This window comes from Microtus pennsylvanicus, chromosome 4, assembly GCF_037038515.1.
Source record: "Microtus pennsylvanicus isolate mMicPen1 chromosome 4, mMicPen1.hap1, whole genome shotgun sequence".
Classification (NCBI taxonomy): Eukaryota; Metazoa; Chordata; class Mammalia; order Rodentia; family Cricetidae; genus Microtus; species Microtus pennsylvanicus.
This window is the reverse complement of record NC_134582.1, coordinates 65,861,900-65,881,375: the sequence shown is the minus strand read 5'-3', so window position 1 is coordinate 65,881,375 and position 19,476 is coordinate 65,861,900. Positions and strand designations below refer to the sequence as shown.

Genomic DNA, 19,476 nt, shown 5'->3' with positions numbered 1-19,476 from the left:
TTAAAATAATTTTTTCTTCAAATGTACAGAAATACAGTAATGCTAACCCCTGGCTTTTTTATTATTCTGTAACTCTGAAAGGTATAACCACCTGGTTGATACAAGGAACCTGTATTGATCTCTTAACTTCTTGGGAGGCTATATTCGTTTTTTTAAATAAACTTTTTGGCAGAGAAAATTATAGAGGTGAAACACAGATTAGTGTATGTCAAAGGTTGCTGAAGGGGGACCAGTTAGGTGTGTTTGCACAGGGGACCTTGACTATGGTCGTTGTATAACAACCTACACCTGGCAAATCCCACAGAGAGGCATACAGAGAGGTACAGGGAGTTGTTGGAATCTAGAAAAGCTCTCTGAGGTGCATCGATGCCAGTTTCCTGGGTTTGATAATGTAGGTATGCAAGTATATCCATCAGACTGAACTAAGGAAAGGAGGCCCTCACTTTCCCTGCAATTTTGAGACTTCCCGTGAATCTATAATTATAGCAAATTAATAAAAGGAAAGTGAATGTTTAACAAGAATATTAAACATGTTTCACAAATGTCTTCTGGCAAATGCTGTTTTGTCAAGATACTGTAAAATCGGTGCAGAGAGAAAGTGGTCAAGAATGCCACCCCACCCCACCCCAAGCAGATCTAACTTTTTAAGAGTGGTAAGCACGGACGAGAACCTTGGAGGGGGAGGGACGACTACTTACTACTTTTAGAAACCTACTGGAATCTAGGATTTTGACCTGAGAGAAACGAGTTTCTCGTCTTTGTGACATTTCTTTTTCCTTTTTAGTTAAAGCTGATTTCACAATTTTAAGATTCTTCCCTATGGAAAATCGTATCTAATAAAAAATACATGTGATGTAATAATAGCTAAATGTACCTGCCTGTTAGTGCCCACCTGGCACCATTTTAAGTTATTACACCTATAAACAAGTTTTAATCTCACAACACATTGCTGGAGATTTTTAAGATTCCCATCTTACTGATAAGGACAAGGACTTGTTTCACAGGCAGTAATGTTGCACCAGGTTACATATAATTTTTTTTTTTTTTTTTGGTTTTTCGAGACAGGGTTTCTCTGTAGCTTTGCTGCCTGTCCCGGAACTAGCTCTTGTAGACCAAGCTGGCCTCGAACTCCCAGAGATCCGCCTGCCTCTGCCTCCCAAGTGCTGGGATTAAAGGCGTGCGCCACCACCGCCCGGCTACATATAAATTTTCTACAGCTCAGTTTCAAACATATTTAAGCCATATCTTTGAACTCTTTTTTTTTAAAGATTTATTATGTATACAGTATTCTGCCTGCACATATGCCTGAAGAGGGCACCAGATCTCATTACAGATGGTTGTGAGCCACCATGTGGTTGCTGGGAATTGAACTCAGGACCTTTGGAAGAGCAGCCAGTGCTCTTAACCACTGAGCCATCTCTCCAGCCCATCTTTGAACTCTTAAATTTTTTCTTTAATTAAACAGTATTATCTTAGATCTTGCCTGTAGTATTATTTGGTGGAGTATTTTCTAGAGTCGATGTCTTATTTGCTCATAAACTCCATTTTGTTTACAGAGTTGGCAGAGGAGGAAGAAGCAACAACATTTGGAAAATCACTGTTTCTTTGCCACCCTGGGCAACTTAGTAAGATTTTCTCAAAATTTGAAAAAGCTAGAGATGTGTCTTGGGGGCACTTCCTGTGTGTGGCCTGTGCAATATGCTAGATTCAAAGTCTACCACCAAACCAAACATCTACAGTTTTGTTGTTGTTTTGTCTTATTTTGTTTTGTTTTATTTGGGACAAGGTTTTTCCGTGTAGCTCTGACTGTCCTGGAACTCACTCTGTAGACCAGGTTGGCCTCGAACTCACAGATCCTTTGAAGAGCACATGTTAAGTCCATCTTCCCTATCCTTCAGGCCAGGTCTCCTCTGCAAGTAGGACTTGGGAGGCAGCCAAGGCGTCCAGACCTGGGGGCGGGGCCAAAGGCTGGAACTCGGGACTTCCTGGAGGCCGTTGGGAGCTTGAGCAAGTTCCTGTGCATCCACTTCCGGGAGTTAGCAGAGTTAGCACGTGGTGGCGCGTGGGCTCCAGCCTCGTCCTAGGCGGCTTTTGAGGTGTGGTAGAATCTTCGAAGTCCATCGTGATGGCTTCTCGGTACGACAGGGCAATCACCGTCTTCTCTCCGGACGGACACCTTTTCCAAGTGGAGTATGCTCAGGAAGCTGTGAAGAAAGGCTCCACCGCGGTAAGCTGCTCCCCGGGCTCCCGCTGCTCCCCGGGCTCCCGCTGCTTCCCGGGCCGCCGCTGCTCCCCAGCCTCCCGCTGCACCAGCCAGGGGGCCCCAGACCGGCCGGGTGTGAGGACCACTTCCTTTCCTGGAGCAGACACAGCTTCAGGCCAGCAGTCCGGGTTACACAGACACTGGTAGACAGGTCAGCCCTTTGTCTAACGACAGCTCCAGGCACTACGGCGCCTGTGTGTAGCAGCTGGTAAAGACACCTAGAACATTCTGCCTCAGTGCTCCTGGCTCACTTCCTCAGGGACCCACTGACCCATGTTGGAAGTTCTTTCATGTTGGAAGCCATTGTTTGATAATGATAAAAATTAAAGTCTGGCTGTCCAGGTCTGTCACCGACCCCCATCCCAAGACAAATCGACTACTAACTCTCCATTAGTGAGAGGAACAGTTAGAAACTCTAATCAAGATGGCGCCATTAAATTGTCTCAGTGTGTGTGTGTATGTGTGTGTGTTCATTACCAGAAATCTCATGAGTGTGTACCCCATTTTAGACTTATGGATCTACATTACTTCAAACATTTTAAATACTCAAAGCAACTGTAATACTGCTGCCAAATTTTAACAGTTCAATGATCATCATAATTTATGAAAATGTTAAAGGACAGAGGCGCCTCGGCGACCACAGATCTGTCAACCCAGACTCTCGAGTCCTAGTCTATCAATGCAAGATAGGAGTTTAAAAAAAGAAAGAAAGAAAACCTCTGAAATTTCAGGAGTATTTTCACTGTGTGTTTTGGAAATTGACACAGTGAACACACAGAACATTTCTCAGTCTACAATTGTCTGCTTTCTTTCATATCTAAACCAACTTGATAATGGAAAGAAGTTAATTCACTTTTATTGGTAATCTAGCAAATGTTAAGTGACAAAAATAATTACAAAGAAGATAATTTTTAAAAGTATTTTTCTGTTTAAATGGGCCTGCTGGTTAAGCTCTGTTAGAGTTTAAGTTTAAGGAAAGCCTGATACAGTTGAAACCCAAAGGGTACCATTTTGATAAAAACAAAAAGTTATATAGTCCCCAGCATGGTGAGTAACATATGGTTAGAAAATAATGCCTGAGTTTTAGAGCCTAAAGTAAAGGGAGTAATGGGAGAAGATGGGGTGTGATAAGAAACCACACTGGCCCATTTAAAATGTTTTAAGGATGCTATAGAACTGATTGATAGTTCCTTTGTAATGAGCTGTAAAGGGTAAGGATATAAAAATACCTAGAGTGGGCATTTTTAAAGATACAGTGGAAGATGAGACTCTTACCTCAGGATTCTGAAATTATATTTGCATCTTTTTATGGAATTGTTATGCTTCATTGCAGGTGCTATGACCTTTTTCACAGGATAAAGCTGCGTTTGTTTATTAAACTAGGCTGTTAAATATCGTGTCTATAAACAGTAGATACGAGGGGCTACAAGTAAGCTAGACTGATCAGTCTTGACCACTATGTAGACATGATATTACTTAGTAATATAAAAATTATATGGGCCGTAATTAAAGAGCACAGGCTCTGCTTCCTGCTTGATAGTCACCTAATGGCATGAAATGGAGCCAGAGGGCTCCTTTCTTTTTAGTTAGGTTTCCTTTTCTATAAAGGCAAAATACGTTTGGATGGCATTTTGAAAAAGTATCGCAATTTTAAGAGAACATATGAATCACAGTGTTGTCATGAAAAAGTTAAGATTTATTCCCCCCCCCCTTTTTTTTTTGTCTTATCCTTTCCTTGACCCCGAATTCTTACTGGGGCTATATTTTCCCTTATCAGATCACATCGCTGTAGTCTTAGCCTTCAAAGTTTTCCTTGGTTGTCATCTACTTCTTTAATTAAGGGGTAAACTCTTGGTTTCACTGAAAACATTTCTAACACTGTACAGGGAAGAAGGAAGCACATTCACACACACACATTTGGTTTTTCTAGACAAGATTTCTCTGTGTAGCCTGGCTGTCCTGAAACTTGCTTTGTAGATCAGGCTGGCCTCGAACTCAGAAAACTGCCTGCCTCTGCCTTCCGAATGCTGGATATAAAAGTGTGTGCACACTACTGCCTGTATTTACTCTTCTTTAATGTTGATTTGTGTCTTTTATTTCTTGTGTTGGAAGTCAAACCCAGGGCCAGGGCCATGCATGTTACATGTGTGCTTTAGTATTGAGCAACATTCTCAGCCCTTATTGTCTTTAAGAATCTTCATACTGGGGCTGGAGAGATGGCTCAGTGGCTAAGAGCACTGTCTGAGTTCTAGTTAAATGACACCATAGATGACAGAGACTTCACAGACATCCATAGACTATTCCATCTGAACACTGTAGACCGCATAGTCTCATCAGCCTGTGGAAATTTCTCTAAAATAGATTGTGTAACAGAAGGCAAAGGAAGTCCTAAGAATGCTAGGAAATTATGATCAATTTTGAATGCTATCTGACCACATGGGAAAAAGAATAAATAATAATAGAAACTTCAGTATATACAGACTTGTAGAGTTTGAACAACACACTGCTCAATGACAATTGTGTCATAGAAGAAACCAAAAAGGAAAGTAAATTTTTAGAAGCAGCATACCATGCATGACGTAGGAGAAACAGTGAGTGATTTTGAGAGTTTATAGCTACGCTACAAGCGTCTATATTGACATGTTAAATCTAAAATAAATAGGTCTACAGGGGCCACGATCATCCAGGAGTCACTGGCTCCACACGGGTCTGAATGGTGATGGACACAGATGGTGTCCTCCCCAGACTTTTGGGTCTGCAGGAGCCACAATCAACCAGGAATCTGGCTCTTTGTGGGCACCATGCAATCAGGTACCATTAGACCAAGTACTACCAAGTTCTAGGCCAGGCACACACTATCCCTTGTGGTTGGGGCAGGCAGTACAGGTAGCTCCTGTGACCCAGCCAAGAGCCCTGGTGCTAGGTGGTTAGGCACCCCTGTGGTGAGAGGGCACATGGTGGGGAGATGGAAGAGAGAGAGAGGTGTGGGGAGATGAAGAACTGGATGACATGAATGCCCAGCTGGAGATGGGTGTGCACCACCCTTAATCTCAGCACTGGGGAGGTAGAAGCAGGTGGATCTCTGTGAGTTCAAGGCCAGCCTGGTCTACAAGAGCTAGTTCCAGGACAAGCTCCAAAGCTATAGAGAAACCCTATCTCAAAGAAGGTTAAAAAAAAAAAAGAATATGTAATCCTGGCTGCCCTGAAACTCACTCAGTAGACCAGGTTGGCCTTGAACTCACAGAGATCTGCCTGCCTCTGTCTTCCTGGTGATGGGATTAAAGGTTGTGCCACCATGCCCAATTTAATTATTTCACTCTATTGATTTTGAGTTTCTTCCAAGGTTCTAAGATTCATTTATATAAAGGTATTTATTAATTTTCTAAATACTGCTTTTCTGTAGCGTAATAAATGGTAAATATTACATTTCCCCTTTAATTGCTGAGAAAAAATGTTTTATCATATGCTCAAATAAAATCATTCTTTTAAAAAAATTGGGAAACAATGCCATACATAGTTGCTTTAAATAAAGGGATGGGAGTGTATCATATGTGCTTAGGAGGAAGAGGCGGACACAGGTGGGCTTTTAAAGGGGACAGGAGTGTATCATACCTACTTAGAAGGAAGAGGCAGAGCAGGTAGGCTTTACAAAGGGATGGAAGTGTATCATACGTAGTTAGGCAGAAGAGGCAGGTAGATTTTCTTGAGTTTGAGACTAGGCTGGTCTTCATACAGAGTTCAAGACCAACTAGGACTGTGTAGTGAAACCCTTTCTCAGATCAATAATAAATGAAATCCTTTAAAATAAACCATGGAAAAAGACCTCTACAATAAAATCTTTGAAACAGAAGAAACAAAAAAGACACTTAAAGCTGGAGAAAACTCTTAAGCTTGTAAATTGGAAGAATTAATATAGTGGAAATAGTGTTAACAAAATTCCAACATTCTTCACAGAAATTTAAAAAAAGCTTTATGGGAGCATATGCAGAGACCCACACCCAAACATAAGGTGGCACTTGGGGAACACTGAGGAAGAAGGGAAGAAAGGATTGTAGAAACCAAAGGTTTGAGGACACCAGATGAACATAGCCTACATAATCAACTAAGCAGGGCTTATAGGCCTTCACAGAGACTGAAGGGACAATAACGGAGCCTTCATGCATCCTCTGCATATTTATTTTCAGCTGTTTAGCTTGTGGTTTTTGTAGGACTCCTAATAGTGGAACTGGGGGTGTCTGTGACTCTTGCCTGCTCTTGGGATCCTTTTCGTCCTATTGGGTTGCCTAGTCCCAGTAGGTTGCTATGAGGGTTTGTGCCTAGACTTATTGAATCTTGTTATGCCTTATTTGGCTGATATCCCTGGGAGGCCTGCTCTTTTCTGAAGGGAAGCAGAAAAGCAGTGGATCTCAGGGGAGAGAGGGGAAGTGGTTGATGGGTAGAAACTGGGAGGAGTGGATAGAGAGGAAAAGCTGCAGTCCAGATGTATTATTGTATTGTATGTATTGTAAGTCACATTGGCAGGAGCTTGAGGAAGCTGAGTACACTGCATCCACAATCAGGAGGCAGAGAACAGGTCTGTGGGGTGACACTGTAGGTAAAGATTCTTGCTGCCAACCCTCATACTCTGAGTTTAACCCCTAGGAAGCACAGAGTGGTGGGAGAGAACTCAGTCCTGAAAGTTGTCCTCTGATCTCCACATGTATGCATTGTATAAGCTTGTCCCCACACATTAAACTAAATAAAATTATGTAAATCAAAAATTAAAAAAAATCAGGTCAGGCAGCGGTGATGCACACCTTTGATCCCAGCATTTAGGAGGCAGAGGCAAGCAGATTTCAGTGAGTTCGAGGCCAGCCTGGTCTACAGAGTGAGTTCCAGGGCAGTCTGTAACACAGAGAAACCCTGTCTCAAGGAACAAACAAAAAAAAAAAAGAAAAGAAAAAGAAAGAGAAAAGAAAGAAAGAAAAAAGAAAAAAATCTTCAGCCTATCTTCTTCTATGTTTGGTCCAGGAACCCAGCCCATTAGAACAGTACCACCCACATTTATGTTGAGGGCCTTCCTACCTCACTTAATTTAATCTAGATAATCCCTCCCAAGAATGCCTATAGTTGTATCTCCTATGTGATTTTAATATCAAGATGATGATATTAACAATTACAGATACTAACTCAGCCTATTAATGTTCCACCTTTAGAATATTATCACCTTTCAAAGGCCCTGTGTTCTAATACATGGAATTTGCATTTCAATATATGTATTGGGGCACAGCAAGCCCCTAACTCTTGGGCCTCTTAATTTGAGCTGTATGGGAAAGATTTTGTGGTATTTTATCTCCTGAACTTAGTTCTAATGTTGAGGTTTGAATCCAGGGCCTTTAGTTGTTGGACAAGTGCTATACCACTGAACTGCTCCCTCAACCCCTTACCTTGATGTAATTATATTTTAAACCTACAAATAAGAAAACTATTTTTAAAAGAATTTTTGCCCTCATTGTGTCTGTGTTGTCTTGTGTGGTGTGTATACATGAGTGTGCAGGTATGTGTACCTGTACGTGCATATATGGAGGTCAAGGAGAATAGCAGGCACCTTAATTCTACCCCTTTCCACCTTGACTTGAAAGAGGGCCTCTACTGAACCAGACACCTCCCATGTCAACTAGACTGGCTGGCAAGGTGGCTTGTTATTGGCATCCCCCTTTCTCTGTCCCCAGGGACTACAAATACTTGCAGGCATGCCTGACCTTTGTGTGAATACTGTCTTCATTGTCATACAGCAAGTTTCTTACTCAAAGGGTCCTCTCCCAGACCCAACCTTCTATCAATATTGATAGAAGCTTTCATCAATATTAGTTCTGCTAATACTGATTTACATCTTTTTTCATTCTCCTAAAGTTGTATATTTAGGTGATGTCGGAAATTTTTCTGTATATGTGTTGCTTTTATTGGTTAATGAATAAAACTGTTTAAGCCAATGGCTTAGCAGAGTAAAGCCGGTCAGGAAATTAAATCAGAGATATAGAGAGTAGGCAGAGTCAAAAAGATGCCATGTAGCTGCCGAAGGAGAAGGATGACAGAACCTTACCTGGTAGATCACAACCTCGTAGCGATAAAGATGAATAGAAATGGATCATTTTATGATATATAAGAGCTAGCCAATAAGAAACCCTAAGCTATTGGCCAAGCTGTGTTGTAATTAATATAGTTTCTATGTGATTATTTGGGTCTGAGCATTTGGGAAACGAACAAGCAGACTCCACCAACAAATTGCCTAAGGAGAAAGACACACGGAACTTTAGGAACCTTGCCAGTAAGCTACGGCCTCGTGACAACACACAGATTGATAGAGGAAAGAGGTAGCTAGGAATATGCTAGAGTCATTGGCCAAACAATGTTGTAATTAATATACTTTCTGTGTGATTATTCAGGTCTGGGGAGCTGGGAAATTAACACACAGTCTCTGATTACAGATGGCTCCAGCGTGGGGGCAACTACATCCACGGCAGCAAGCAGAGACATAGCTCCTTTAAGAGAAGTCTTCCTGACTCAATGTTAGCTGCAAAAAAATTTATAGCTTCTTTAAGATCCAGCTTCCTGATTCATGTTGGAAAAACAAACTCTGACTCTTTCAGGAGGTCCTGTACTTAAATGGGGTCAGTGAGCAGCATGTTAGAAATTGCTTAATGGTGACATAGACCTGTTGCATCCCTGGAGCTGGTAATGTGAGCATGTCTCGCAGAACTGGTGGTAAATGTACCTTCCTCCACAATTGTTGTCGGAGTTTTTGTCCTGCCTGGTTTCTCTCTTCCCACCAGGTCCCAAAGAATCACACAGAAGGTCTACATAAGTTATAAAACTGATTGGCCTATTAGCTCAGGCTTCTTGTTAACTCTTATAACTTATATTAACCCACCATTCTAGTATATGTTAGCCACATGGCTCAGTACCTTTTTCAGTGGGGTAGGTCACATTCTGCTTCTTCAGTGTCTGGACAGGACTGTGGAAAGAGCTTCCTTCTTCCCAGAATACTCCTGTTCTCATTGCCCCACCTCTGCTTCCTCTCTGGTTGTCCCACCTGTACTTCCTGCCTGGCTACTGATTAATTAGAGTTTATTTAAAACATAATTGACAGAATATAGAATTGTTCTACACCACACAATGTTGGACTGAGCAGGGCCAAAAGGCAAAGCAGCCTTAGTCCTAACCATGATGCTTAGCATTTAGAAAAAAAAAAGACACTCCTGATCAGAAAATGATTATAGATACACAATAAGACAGATTCAAACACTAAATGTATGTAGACTTGGGAGAGAGAAGAAAAAGAATATAGAGAGTTATAAAAAGAAATAGGTTAAAAAAATAAAAGTCTTTAAAGAGACAGTAAAAGTAATATAAAAGTACAGACAGTTGTAGATTAAAGACATAAAGAAAAATAAGCCATATAAAGAAGAAATATACACAGAGAGTCTGGATTATGTATCTTACTGTGTTTTTTTTTTTGAATTTTTTGACTACAGAGAAATATTTGATTCTGGTATCTGCTAAGCTAAACCTATATATATAAAAGGTATGTTGTCTTCAAATTTTGGGTCTAAGTATATGTTGTTTTGGAAAAGAGGTTCTGCTTTTGTTTCCACTGAAGATGAGAACCTGTGGATCCCTTCCAGGCTAATGTGGTTTGATGAAACAAGATTCCCCCAAAGTTCTCCATGAACCCTAAGAATACTTCGTACAATAATCAGCAGGAAGTAATCTCAAAAACTACACCCAATTTCCCAAAATTATTGTTTGTAAATGTTTGTTTTTCATTTAAAGGGGGAGATGATATGGAGATGATATACTGTATAAACTGGACATCCAGGAACCACAGAAAAGTGACTATTGAACTTTCCAAAAAACAAGATGGTCCTTCAGGATTCCTACTTCATAGAAGTCTGCCAGACATTTTGCAGGGCACAGAAGAAAGTGACTGACAAACTGCCAGTATAGGCATAACGGGGAGGTAGTGTGGGAACTCCTTCAGCCAAGAGCCTTTAAGATACTGGCCCACTTTGGGCATGGCTTTATGTACTATAAATGCAGATGTAAAAGTTTACATGTGCACATTGACTGCTGGATTTGGTTCCAGCACTACGCTTTCTGTGAGTTTATCCTCTAAAAAATAAACCTTGGCTATACTCCATTCTGGGTTAATGTGGAACTCTTTTGCACTGCAACATTTAGGTGTCATTTTTGTGTGTTTTGTGGAAGATTAAGACTCTTGCATAGATTTACCACTGATTTTATTTTCTTTGTATTTTCTTCTATTGGTCTTCTTTGTCTTGTGGCTGGGGACTAGGAATCTTCTCATTTCCTACACAGCTCCTTCTTTATTTTATTGTTTGTTTTTTTTGTTTTTTGTTTTTTGTTGTTTTTTTTTTTTTGGTTTTTCGAGACAGGGTTTCTCTGTGGCTTTGGAGCCTGTCCTGGAACTAGCTCTGTAGACCAGGCTGGTCTCGAACTCACAGAGATCCTCCTGCCTCTGCCTCCCAAGTGCTGGGATTAAAGACGTGTGCCACCATCGCCCGGCTATTTTATTGTTTTAAAGAGAAACCTGTTTGACATGTTAGAATAATTGGTCCATTTTTACTTTAAATTTACTTTTTAAAATTGGCTTTACAGGTTGGAATTCGAGGAACTAATATAGTTGTGCTTGGGGTAGAAAAAAAATCAGTGGCCAAACTTCAAGATGAAAGAACTGTGAGAAAAATATGTGCCCTCGATGACCACGTCTGCATGGCTTTTGCAGGTGTGTATGATATATAATGTTGTAGTGGGCCAGCACGGTTGTCCCATTGCCACTGTTTTACTGTAACTACACAATATAACCATATTTGTAGTCAGACCTATTTCTGTTTAAAACAAAGTGTCACCTATATTTAAAAGGCCTCAGTTCTATAAACTGTGGTTTCTCGTGGTCTTACGGTTTCTATTGCTGTGAAGAGACACCATGACCAAACAACTCTTGTAAAGAAAATTGAGACTAGCTTACAGTTTCAAAGGTTTAGTTTATTGTCATCAGTGTAGGACACTGGTGGCATGCAGGAAGACATGGTGCTGGAGAAGGAGCTGAGAGTTCACTGCAACGTGGTCCTCAGGAAGAGCAACCTGTGCCTCACTGGGTGTAGCTTGAGCAAAGGGGACTTCAAAGCCCACCCCCACAGTGATACACTTCCTCGAAGAACAAGGCCACATCTCCTCCAATAAGGCCACCCCTCCTAATGATGCCACTCCCTATGGGGCGTGTTCTTTTAGACTTACAATGGCCTTTGAAAGCTAGAGCGTAAATGTGAAGATGGCCTCCTTACTTATAACTTAAGAACTTATAATTCATAGAATTTATAAAATTACTGAGGGATTTTTTTCTTTTGGGGGGTCTGAAAATAATATTCCCCAACATAGAATTTTAAATGAGTCTACTTACTTGTTTATATTTGTATTATATGTATATGTGTGTAGGTTTCTGCATGTAAGTGTAGATGCCTGCAGAGGCCAGAAGAGGGTTTCAGTTCCCTGCAGCTGGAGTTACGAGCTGCCCAACGTGTAGGTGTAGGTAACTAAATTTGATGTTGTGCAAGAACTCTTAACTGGTGAGCCCAGTTTAGGAAAGAGAGGGAGGGATACATTTGCGTGTGCTGAGCTACAGATTGACCTCATGCATGCTAAGTCTCAACTTCTTAAACTGTGAGTTGTGACCCAACTAAATGTGAGGTTGAAAAAACTTGACAACAGTAAAAGGTTTCAGAATGCACAAAAACAGAAATTAGCTGAGAACAAAACAGATAATGAGTCAGAGCTCCTTTAGAAGGGCTTGCCTGTGTTGCATGAAGCAGCTCTACAAACTTGGCTGTGAACACACATGTGAACAAATGTGCTTTTTCACTATGCATGTCACCAGCCACACACCACAACCTTTACACTGAAGCACCTGAGCTCATATATATGTATATGTGTGTATATATATGTATATATTTATGTGTATACACACACACATATATATGTGCAATGTTTTTACCTATATGCAAAGCTTTTACTCCTGTAACATAATGACTTCATTATGGGAAACAAAGATAATATTTTCTAGCACCATTTCTCAAAATACATCAAATTAGTGTGTCTTTGAATTATATGAGTTAAAATATTTGATTTTAAAAGTTGTTTGAAATATTGACTTGAGTTTCATTAAAACAAAATCATTCAATGAATTTGGTTTAGTACATGTGGTCTGGATTAGAATGGCCACCATAGTCTGATGTATTTGAAGGCCTGGTCATCAGGGAGTGGCACTACTTGAGGAGGATCAGGAGGTGTGGCTTTGCTGGAGGAAGTGTGTCACTGGGGGTGGGCTTTGAGCCAGACCCAGTCTCTCTCTGTCTCTCTACCTAAGGATCAGGGCGTAGCTCTCAGCTACTGCTTCAGCACCTGCTTGTGTGCTGCCATGCTCCCGGATAATGGACTAAACCTCTGAAACTGGAAGCAATTCCCCAACTAAAAAGAGTTGCCTTGCTCATGGTGTCTCTTCACAGCAGCAGAACACTATCCTGTCTTTGTTATAGACAGCACAGAATTTCCAATTATTTCAGAAATTACTTTAATTTCTGTCATTTTATTAAATTAATTTAATATCTGTCATTTTGTTCTATTCATTTATGTGAAATTGCACTGTCAGTATTAATGGTTAGAAAATCAAAGTATTGATCAACTTTGAAAAAGGCTAACGCTGCTCTGTGACCTACTGTATCAATTTTTCATGTGGGTGCCAGGAGCTTAACTGAGATCCTTATGCTTGTGATGAAGGTACTTTGCAACTGAACCGCTTCCTGTCCCATAGTATTTTGTAAGTTTTATAGTTAAAGAAAGAGTCATGACGGGTGGAGTTGGGCACGCCTTTAGTCCCAGTGAGAGGCAGAGGCAGGCGGATCTCTGTGAGTTCAAGGCCAGCCTGGTCTACTACAAGAGGTAGTTCCAGGACTGGCTCCAAAGCTACAGAAAAACCCTGTTTCAAAAAACCAAAAATAAATAAATAAATAATAAAAATAAAATAAAAAATGGAATGAAACAGCATGGTGGGGAGCCTTTTCAGATGATCTTGTTTGTGCCACATCATCCTTCTGCAGTTGTCTCAAGCTGTTGGATGCCTCAGTGTTGGCTTTGGTTTGTGTTGTTGGTAGTGTTGCATGGTATGAATGAGCCACTACGGTTAACAGGTTACCTATGTACCTTTAGGATAGGAGTTGTAAACCACATCATTCAGAAAAGAGAAAGGAAGAGCGCCAGGAATGATAAAGAGATGCTAGAGCAGAAAGAGCAGCAAAGTGCTCAGGGGAGTAGACAGCCAGCCGTCCAGCTGCTGAAGCTCATGCCGAAAGCACAGTCACACATTCCTGGTGAAATGGAATAAGCGTACTGTTTGCACAGGGTTAAACCTAGCAGAAGGACTTGGTATTACTTTGACACATGTAACCTGCCAGCACCAAAGTCAAAGCTGATTTTGCTGTCTGTGTAGCGAACACTCACCTGTGGCGCCCTTCCCTATCCCCACTCTAAGTATTTTTAATGTCAGCGTTTCTCTAGCTGTGGGTGACGTTCACACTGTACAGAGGACAAATTCTCAAGTAGCTTATCTGAACTCTTTTAGTTGCATAAAACGCTAACCCATTAGGCCATTGCTAGCTAGTCCTTCCTCTTAGATGTACAGAGAATTACTTTCTCTTTCTTTAATCAAATCATACCTGACCTGTGTCAGGGTGATTTTTAAACTGGCGAATATTCAGACACTCCATTTTCTTTATGTCCTCCTGTTTCAAGGGGTGAAGATCCAAGTGGATGTAGCAACAAGGTTTGACATGATGGGGAAGGTAAATCTCGTGATGAAGAAGAACGGCTATGTGTGAAGTGCCCGTTAACAAGATGAGTGAACCTGGGGTTCAGTCTAGTTAGTGGTAAAGGAGAAATGGAAGGGGTCTGGAGAGGTGCCGCAATCAGAGCGTGGAATACTTTTGCAGAGACCTGGTTTGTCCCCAGCAACCAGGCCAGTCAGCTCACAGCCACTTTTAGGTCCAGCTCCAGAGAATCTACTGCCCTTTTCTTCCTGTTCTGGTATCTGCATTCATATTGCTGCGTGCACGCACATACACACACAACACACACACACACAGAGTTCAAAATAAATCTTTTTTTTTAAAAAAAAAGGGGGCTAAAAAAAACCCAAATGGCTGTAGAACAGTCAAATACCAGTGTCGTCCTTAATTTATACAATCAAACTAATCTGTCAGTTACATGCTGCAGTCAGTCTCTGGCTTCAGCTAGAACACACTGTCTCCTTACAGACATGCCGAGAGTTGTTTGGATGAGTCTTTGGCTATTTCAGAAGCTCAGTCAGAGTCTGCCTGTCTTAATTAACATCCTTGATTTTCAAAGTTTCCATTTTGACAAAAATTGAGAACTGCTATATCCCAGTTCATCAAGTATAATTTGAATACAATACTGGTGTGCTTCAGGATAGAATACCTTCCTTGCTCGCATAAGAAAAACATGCAATTTACTAACAAGTCATTTGCTGTTTCCTTTACCAGTGAAGTGGAGTGTGTGGAATGAAGTCTTTTTTTTTTTTTTTGGAATGAAGTCTTTAAAGGAAATGAGTCGCAGCTAAGGCACATGGTGTTTCCTAGTTCCTCTATGAAGGCAGTGTTGTAGGGAAAAGATAACTTTTGATGGGGATATATATATATCCCCATATAAGAGAGAGAGAGAGAGAGATGTATAGATTTTTGAGTGTTGACAATTTCGCAGGTCTGACGGCTGATGCTCGGGTGGTTATAAACAGAGCGCGGGTGGAGTGCCAGAGCCATAAGCTTACTGTGGAGGACCCGGTCACCGTGGAGTACATAACGCGCTTCATAGCGACGTTGAAGCAGGTGAGCAAGTACTCTTAGCAGTTGTTCAGCTTTCTCCTTTCCACTGTCATTGGTCCTGCCATAGACGTGCTGCACTAGCTCCAAACATTTATTCTACTGAGTGTGTCAAATTTCTTATTCATTCTCACAATTACTTCATTCACTTACTTGGGTAAAGTGGGTTACGTTAATCACCAGAAATCAAAATCAGTTTCAGTTCTTGGAATTATAAAAATTTTAAGAGAGTGTCAAATTTTGAAAGGTCATTTTTATTCTTGTAGAAGCACAATAAAAATAATATTCCTTAAAGTTTTTCAAAGAAATAATACATTATTTTACCTAAAAACCAAAATACCCTAATCAGGGTTAGATGTGCGCTCTTCTGAATCTCTACTTAGCCATGTCATTGAAAGCCAGGTGTGAGTGTGCGTGCAGGCCTGAGGGTTCACCTGCTGTTTGCATACTGTGTATTGGCTGGAGACTCCTTCCTGGGCGTTCTCTCGCATCTATGTTAGAAACTGTGACATTTCCGATTATGGTTTGAAAATGGGCATCATTTCAGCGTTATGTTCTTCTCTCTGCTAGCCTAGCATGATTCTGTTTGATCATGGCTTGTTTTTCTTTTTAAAGTTGTACTGTTAAGTTTTAGTAGGGTTTCCTAGATTGGAGATTATAATTGATTGTAAGATTGAACCAGTTTTTATCATGCAACCAGCTATGCCAGAAGAGTCACCATGGAGGTTTTCACTTCTCTTTCTTTTGTTAGTGAGTGTTGTGTAATGTAACCGCTGCTTTAATTTGTGTATTATAGCTAATGAGATTGAATTTTCCATGTTGGTTCATTCTTTTCATTTCCACTTGTGCAAATTGTCCTTCAACAGAAACATTGTTTTTTGCTGCCTAATCTTGAACAGGATGCTCACTATACAGATTTGTGCCCATTTATCTTCTTTTTAGAAACATTTTTAAATTAAATTTACTTATTCTGGGGGCAGGGGCATATGTCACAGTATACATATGGAAGACAACCTGGAGGGGGTCTTGGTGACAGAACTCACATCAGGCTTGGCAGCAAGCACTGAACCATCTCACCAGGCCTACATTCCCTTTTCAAACTTGTTTCTGAATTTGAAGATGTATATAGTGTATATTGAGTAAATTCCTCCATGTCTATCCTACCTCCTGTCCTCCCCCATAATACCCTCTGTTCTTCTATGCAGTTTCTCTTCTGCTTTCATGTCATGAATCTATATGTCTATACAAAACATGAATCAAATATCAGAGAAAATATATCATTTTGTCTCTTTGAGGCTGGCATAACTCATTTAATATGATTGTTTCCAGTTCTGTTCATTATCCTACAAAAGACACAGTTTGGCTCATCTTTGTGGCCTGGACTTTTATGTGCATTCATACCATATTCATTCCCTATTTTCTGTAACTTTGATTGTAATCCTGGCTCTTCTGTTTCTTACTGCCTTTAAGAAACGATTCTTTGCATCTCCTAGTGAGCACGAGTGTTAGAATGAACCAACCCTCCTGCTTCGCTGACTTGCACATCTCGCTGCTCTGGCAAAACACGTACTCTGGCTCTACATGCAGACTTTTTCATGGACTCTTTGTAATCCAAATAAGAAAGTTTTGAGATGAATAATATATATCAAATCACTGTTTTGGTTTTTAAAAGCTTTACTAATTCATTTTAGAAGAAATTCCAAAATTTTTGTATTGCTACTTTCATATTTTGATTCAGTTTTCCCAATTGTTAAAAAAGGAATTCATCATTCTAGCGGTGGTGTGCACACCTTTAATCCCAGCACTTGGAGGCAGAGGCAGACAGATCTCAATGAGTTTGAGACCAGTCTGGTCTACAAAAGTTAGTTCCAGGACAACCAGAACTAAATAGAGAAACCTTGTCTTGAAAAATAAAAACAAAACAAAAAATAAATAAAAATAAAAAGTAGAAAAAGGATTCCAAAAAACAAGTATACATCTAAGGTTCTTAAGTGTGGTTGTTAAGATCTCTTCTGGAGAAATCAAGGCTTTGAATAGATAGTACAAAGTTGTAAGTCTGTGACAATAAGATTGCCACTGGGGAGGACAAGGCCTCTGGGCCAGAGATACAGCATGTTTTCCTTACATATTTAACTTTGTTTGTATGACTTTTTCACAAAATGAAAAGATTAAACAAGTAAGTTAAAAGGGCTTTCTTCTAAGATAATATGTAAAGCATCATACCTCAGTGTGAGCAGAAACATAAGACGGTGCAGGAGAGTTCGACATAACCCCCACTTTAAAACAGGTTATTTATGTTCATAGTTAAGTTGTTTGCATTTAAAATTAAATTTTGCTTGCAAAACATGAAATATAATAAGCTTGAAAACTGAGACAATAGATCCCATATATAGATAAGCTCAAAAGAAAGTCACTAAAAGCTGTTTCAACCCATAGAATTATACAGCACTACATCAGCCACAGGATTAAGTAAAGTTACCTATGTATTCAGTCCTTAGCTTTCTGTCAGGGCTGCCTCTTCATAGAGCCGGTCTCAGTGAGAATGGCACTCTTTGGAGCACAAACCCAGGAAGATCCCTGTCATGAAAGTAATAGGAAATATAATTGGTTTCAGTGTTACATTTTCTGTGGGGGAAATGTATGCTTTTCTTCAAAAGAAACAAAAGATCCCTTTTCTTTGGAGCTGAAGGAAATGACAGTGAACAGTGAACAGAGCACATTTGATACCAGAATTATCAAGTAGGAGTAGTCCCTAACAGTAACTACAGCGTCCCTCAAGGCAAACTAGGGTGTGCTTCCAAAGCACAGCTCAATGACTCATCATCCCTGACAGCAACACAAATGTCCAGGCCTCTGTGGGGTCAAAGAGATTGCATACTGTCTTAGTCATGGTTCTGTTGCTGTGAAGAGATGCTATGGCCATGGCAACACTTAATTAAAAAGCATTCAATTGGGGGCTGTCTTACAGTTTCAGAGGCTAGTCCATTGTAATCATGGTAGGGGGCCTCACAGAACACAGGCAGACATAGTGCTGGAGAAGTAGCTGAGAGTTCTACATCCTGGTCTGCAGGAAGCAAGGAGAGAGAGAACTGAACCTGGCATGGGCTTATGAAACCTCCAGTGTCACACTTTCTCCAACAAGGCTACACCTACTCCAAAAAGGCCATACCTCCTATAGTGTCACACTTCTCAGATAGTGCCATTCCCTGATGACTAAGCAGTCAAACATATTGGTTCATGAGGAACATTCATATACAGAGCTGACAGAAGTGTTAAAGACCAGACTGTAATGATCTGTCTCTTTAAGAGACAAACCACGCCCACTCCCCCATCCGCAGAGGCAGGCTGATCTTCAGCTTCCTGCCTGAGCTCTCTCTCTTTTCCATCTTCCTCTTGGAGACACAGTTTCTGCCTCTCTCCCCACTTCTCCCCTTCCCCTGCTTCTGTCTCTCTTCTTTCTCTCTCTTCTCTCTCTGCTCTTCTCCCCTTCTCCCTTCCCCCTCCAAACCCACTGAATAAATATCCAACCTCACTCTGCATGGCATGCCTATCCATGTCTGTCTCTTGCCCACCTGCCACGTGTCTCCCTGCCTGGGACCAGCCACCACTCGGGGACGGGCAGCCATCTCTGCCTGGAACTGGCTGCTCTCAGGGCCCGCTGCCTGCCGCCATATGGCCTGTTACCACCGCTTGGGGACCTACAGCATTTCTGCTGCCTACTGCCTCTGGGATCCTGCATCATTTTTAATTTTTCCATTACATAGACTGGGTGGGCCAAAGAATGAAATACATTTAACATGAAAGTGGAACAGGCACTCAGAAAAGGAGGACACCCAGGAAGAGGAGGGCAGGAAAATGGAAGTGTTGTGGGAAATGATGACTTAGAATGAAGCTGATGGCAGATATGTATGGAAATGACCTAATGAAACAGATTAGCTTGTTTGTTAACCTAAAATTTTAATCTAAAAATGGGAAATAATAAAAGTTGAATAGGGATCTTCTAAGAAAAATAAGATCTATTATGTCCAAATCCACGAAGTCCCCGAAAAGCCAACAAGGAGACTGAGTCCTGTATGTAAAAGCAAAGAGCCTTTATTTTATGCAAGTTTCTCCCCATTTCCAATGTACTGGAATAAATGGAGAGTCCTGAGCTCAGATAGAGTTGGGTTTTATAGTAGTAAAGGTTGATAGAGGAAGGTCATTGCTTAAATAAAGAAGCTGCCTTGGCCCTGATAGGACAGAAAATTAGGTAGGCAGAGTAAACAG

The 19,476-nt window shown here is 40.8% G+C and overlaps 1 protein-coding gene across 3 annotated transcripts in view; it reads left to right on the top strand.

The window, feature by feature from the left end:
- Nucleotides 1–2,125: 2,125 nt before the first annotated feature.
- Psma8 (proteasome 20S subunit alpha 8) overlaps nt 2,126–19,476 on the top strand; it is a 36,057-nt gene continuing 18,706 nt past the window's right edge. For 2 of the 3 annotated variants that reach the window (XM_075970893.1, XM_075970892.1), the window contains exons 1-3: nt 2,126–2,227; nt 10,922–11,048; nt 15,092–15,216. In XM_075970893.1, the coding sequence (XP_075827008.1) occupies nt 2,126–2,227; nt 10,922–11,048; nt 15,092–15,216 (354 nt within the window). Of the gene's footprint in view, nt 2,228–10,921; nt 11,053–15,074; nt 15,217–19,476 lie in introns of all 3 variants that reach the window. The other variant, XM_075970891.1, reaches the window with a different exon arrangement.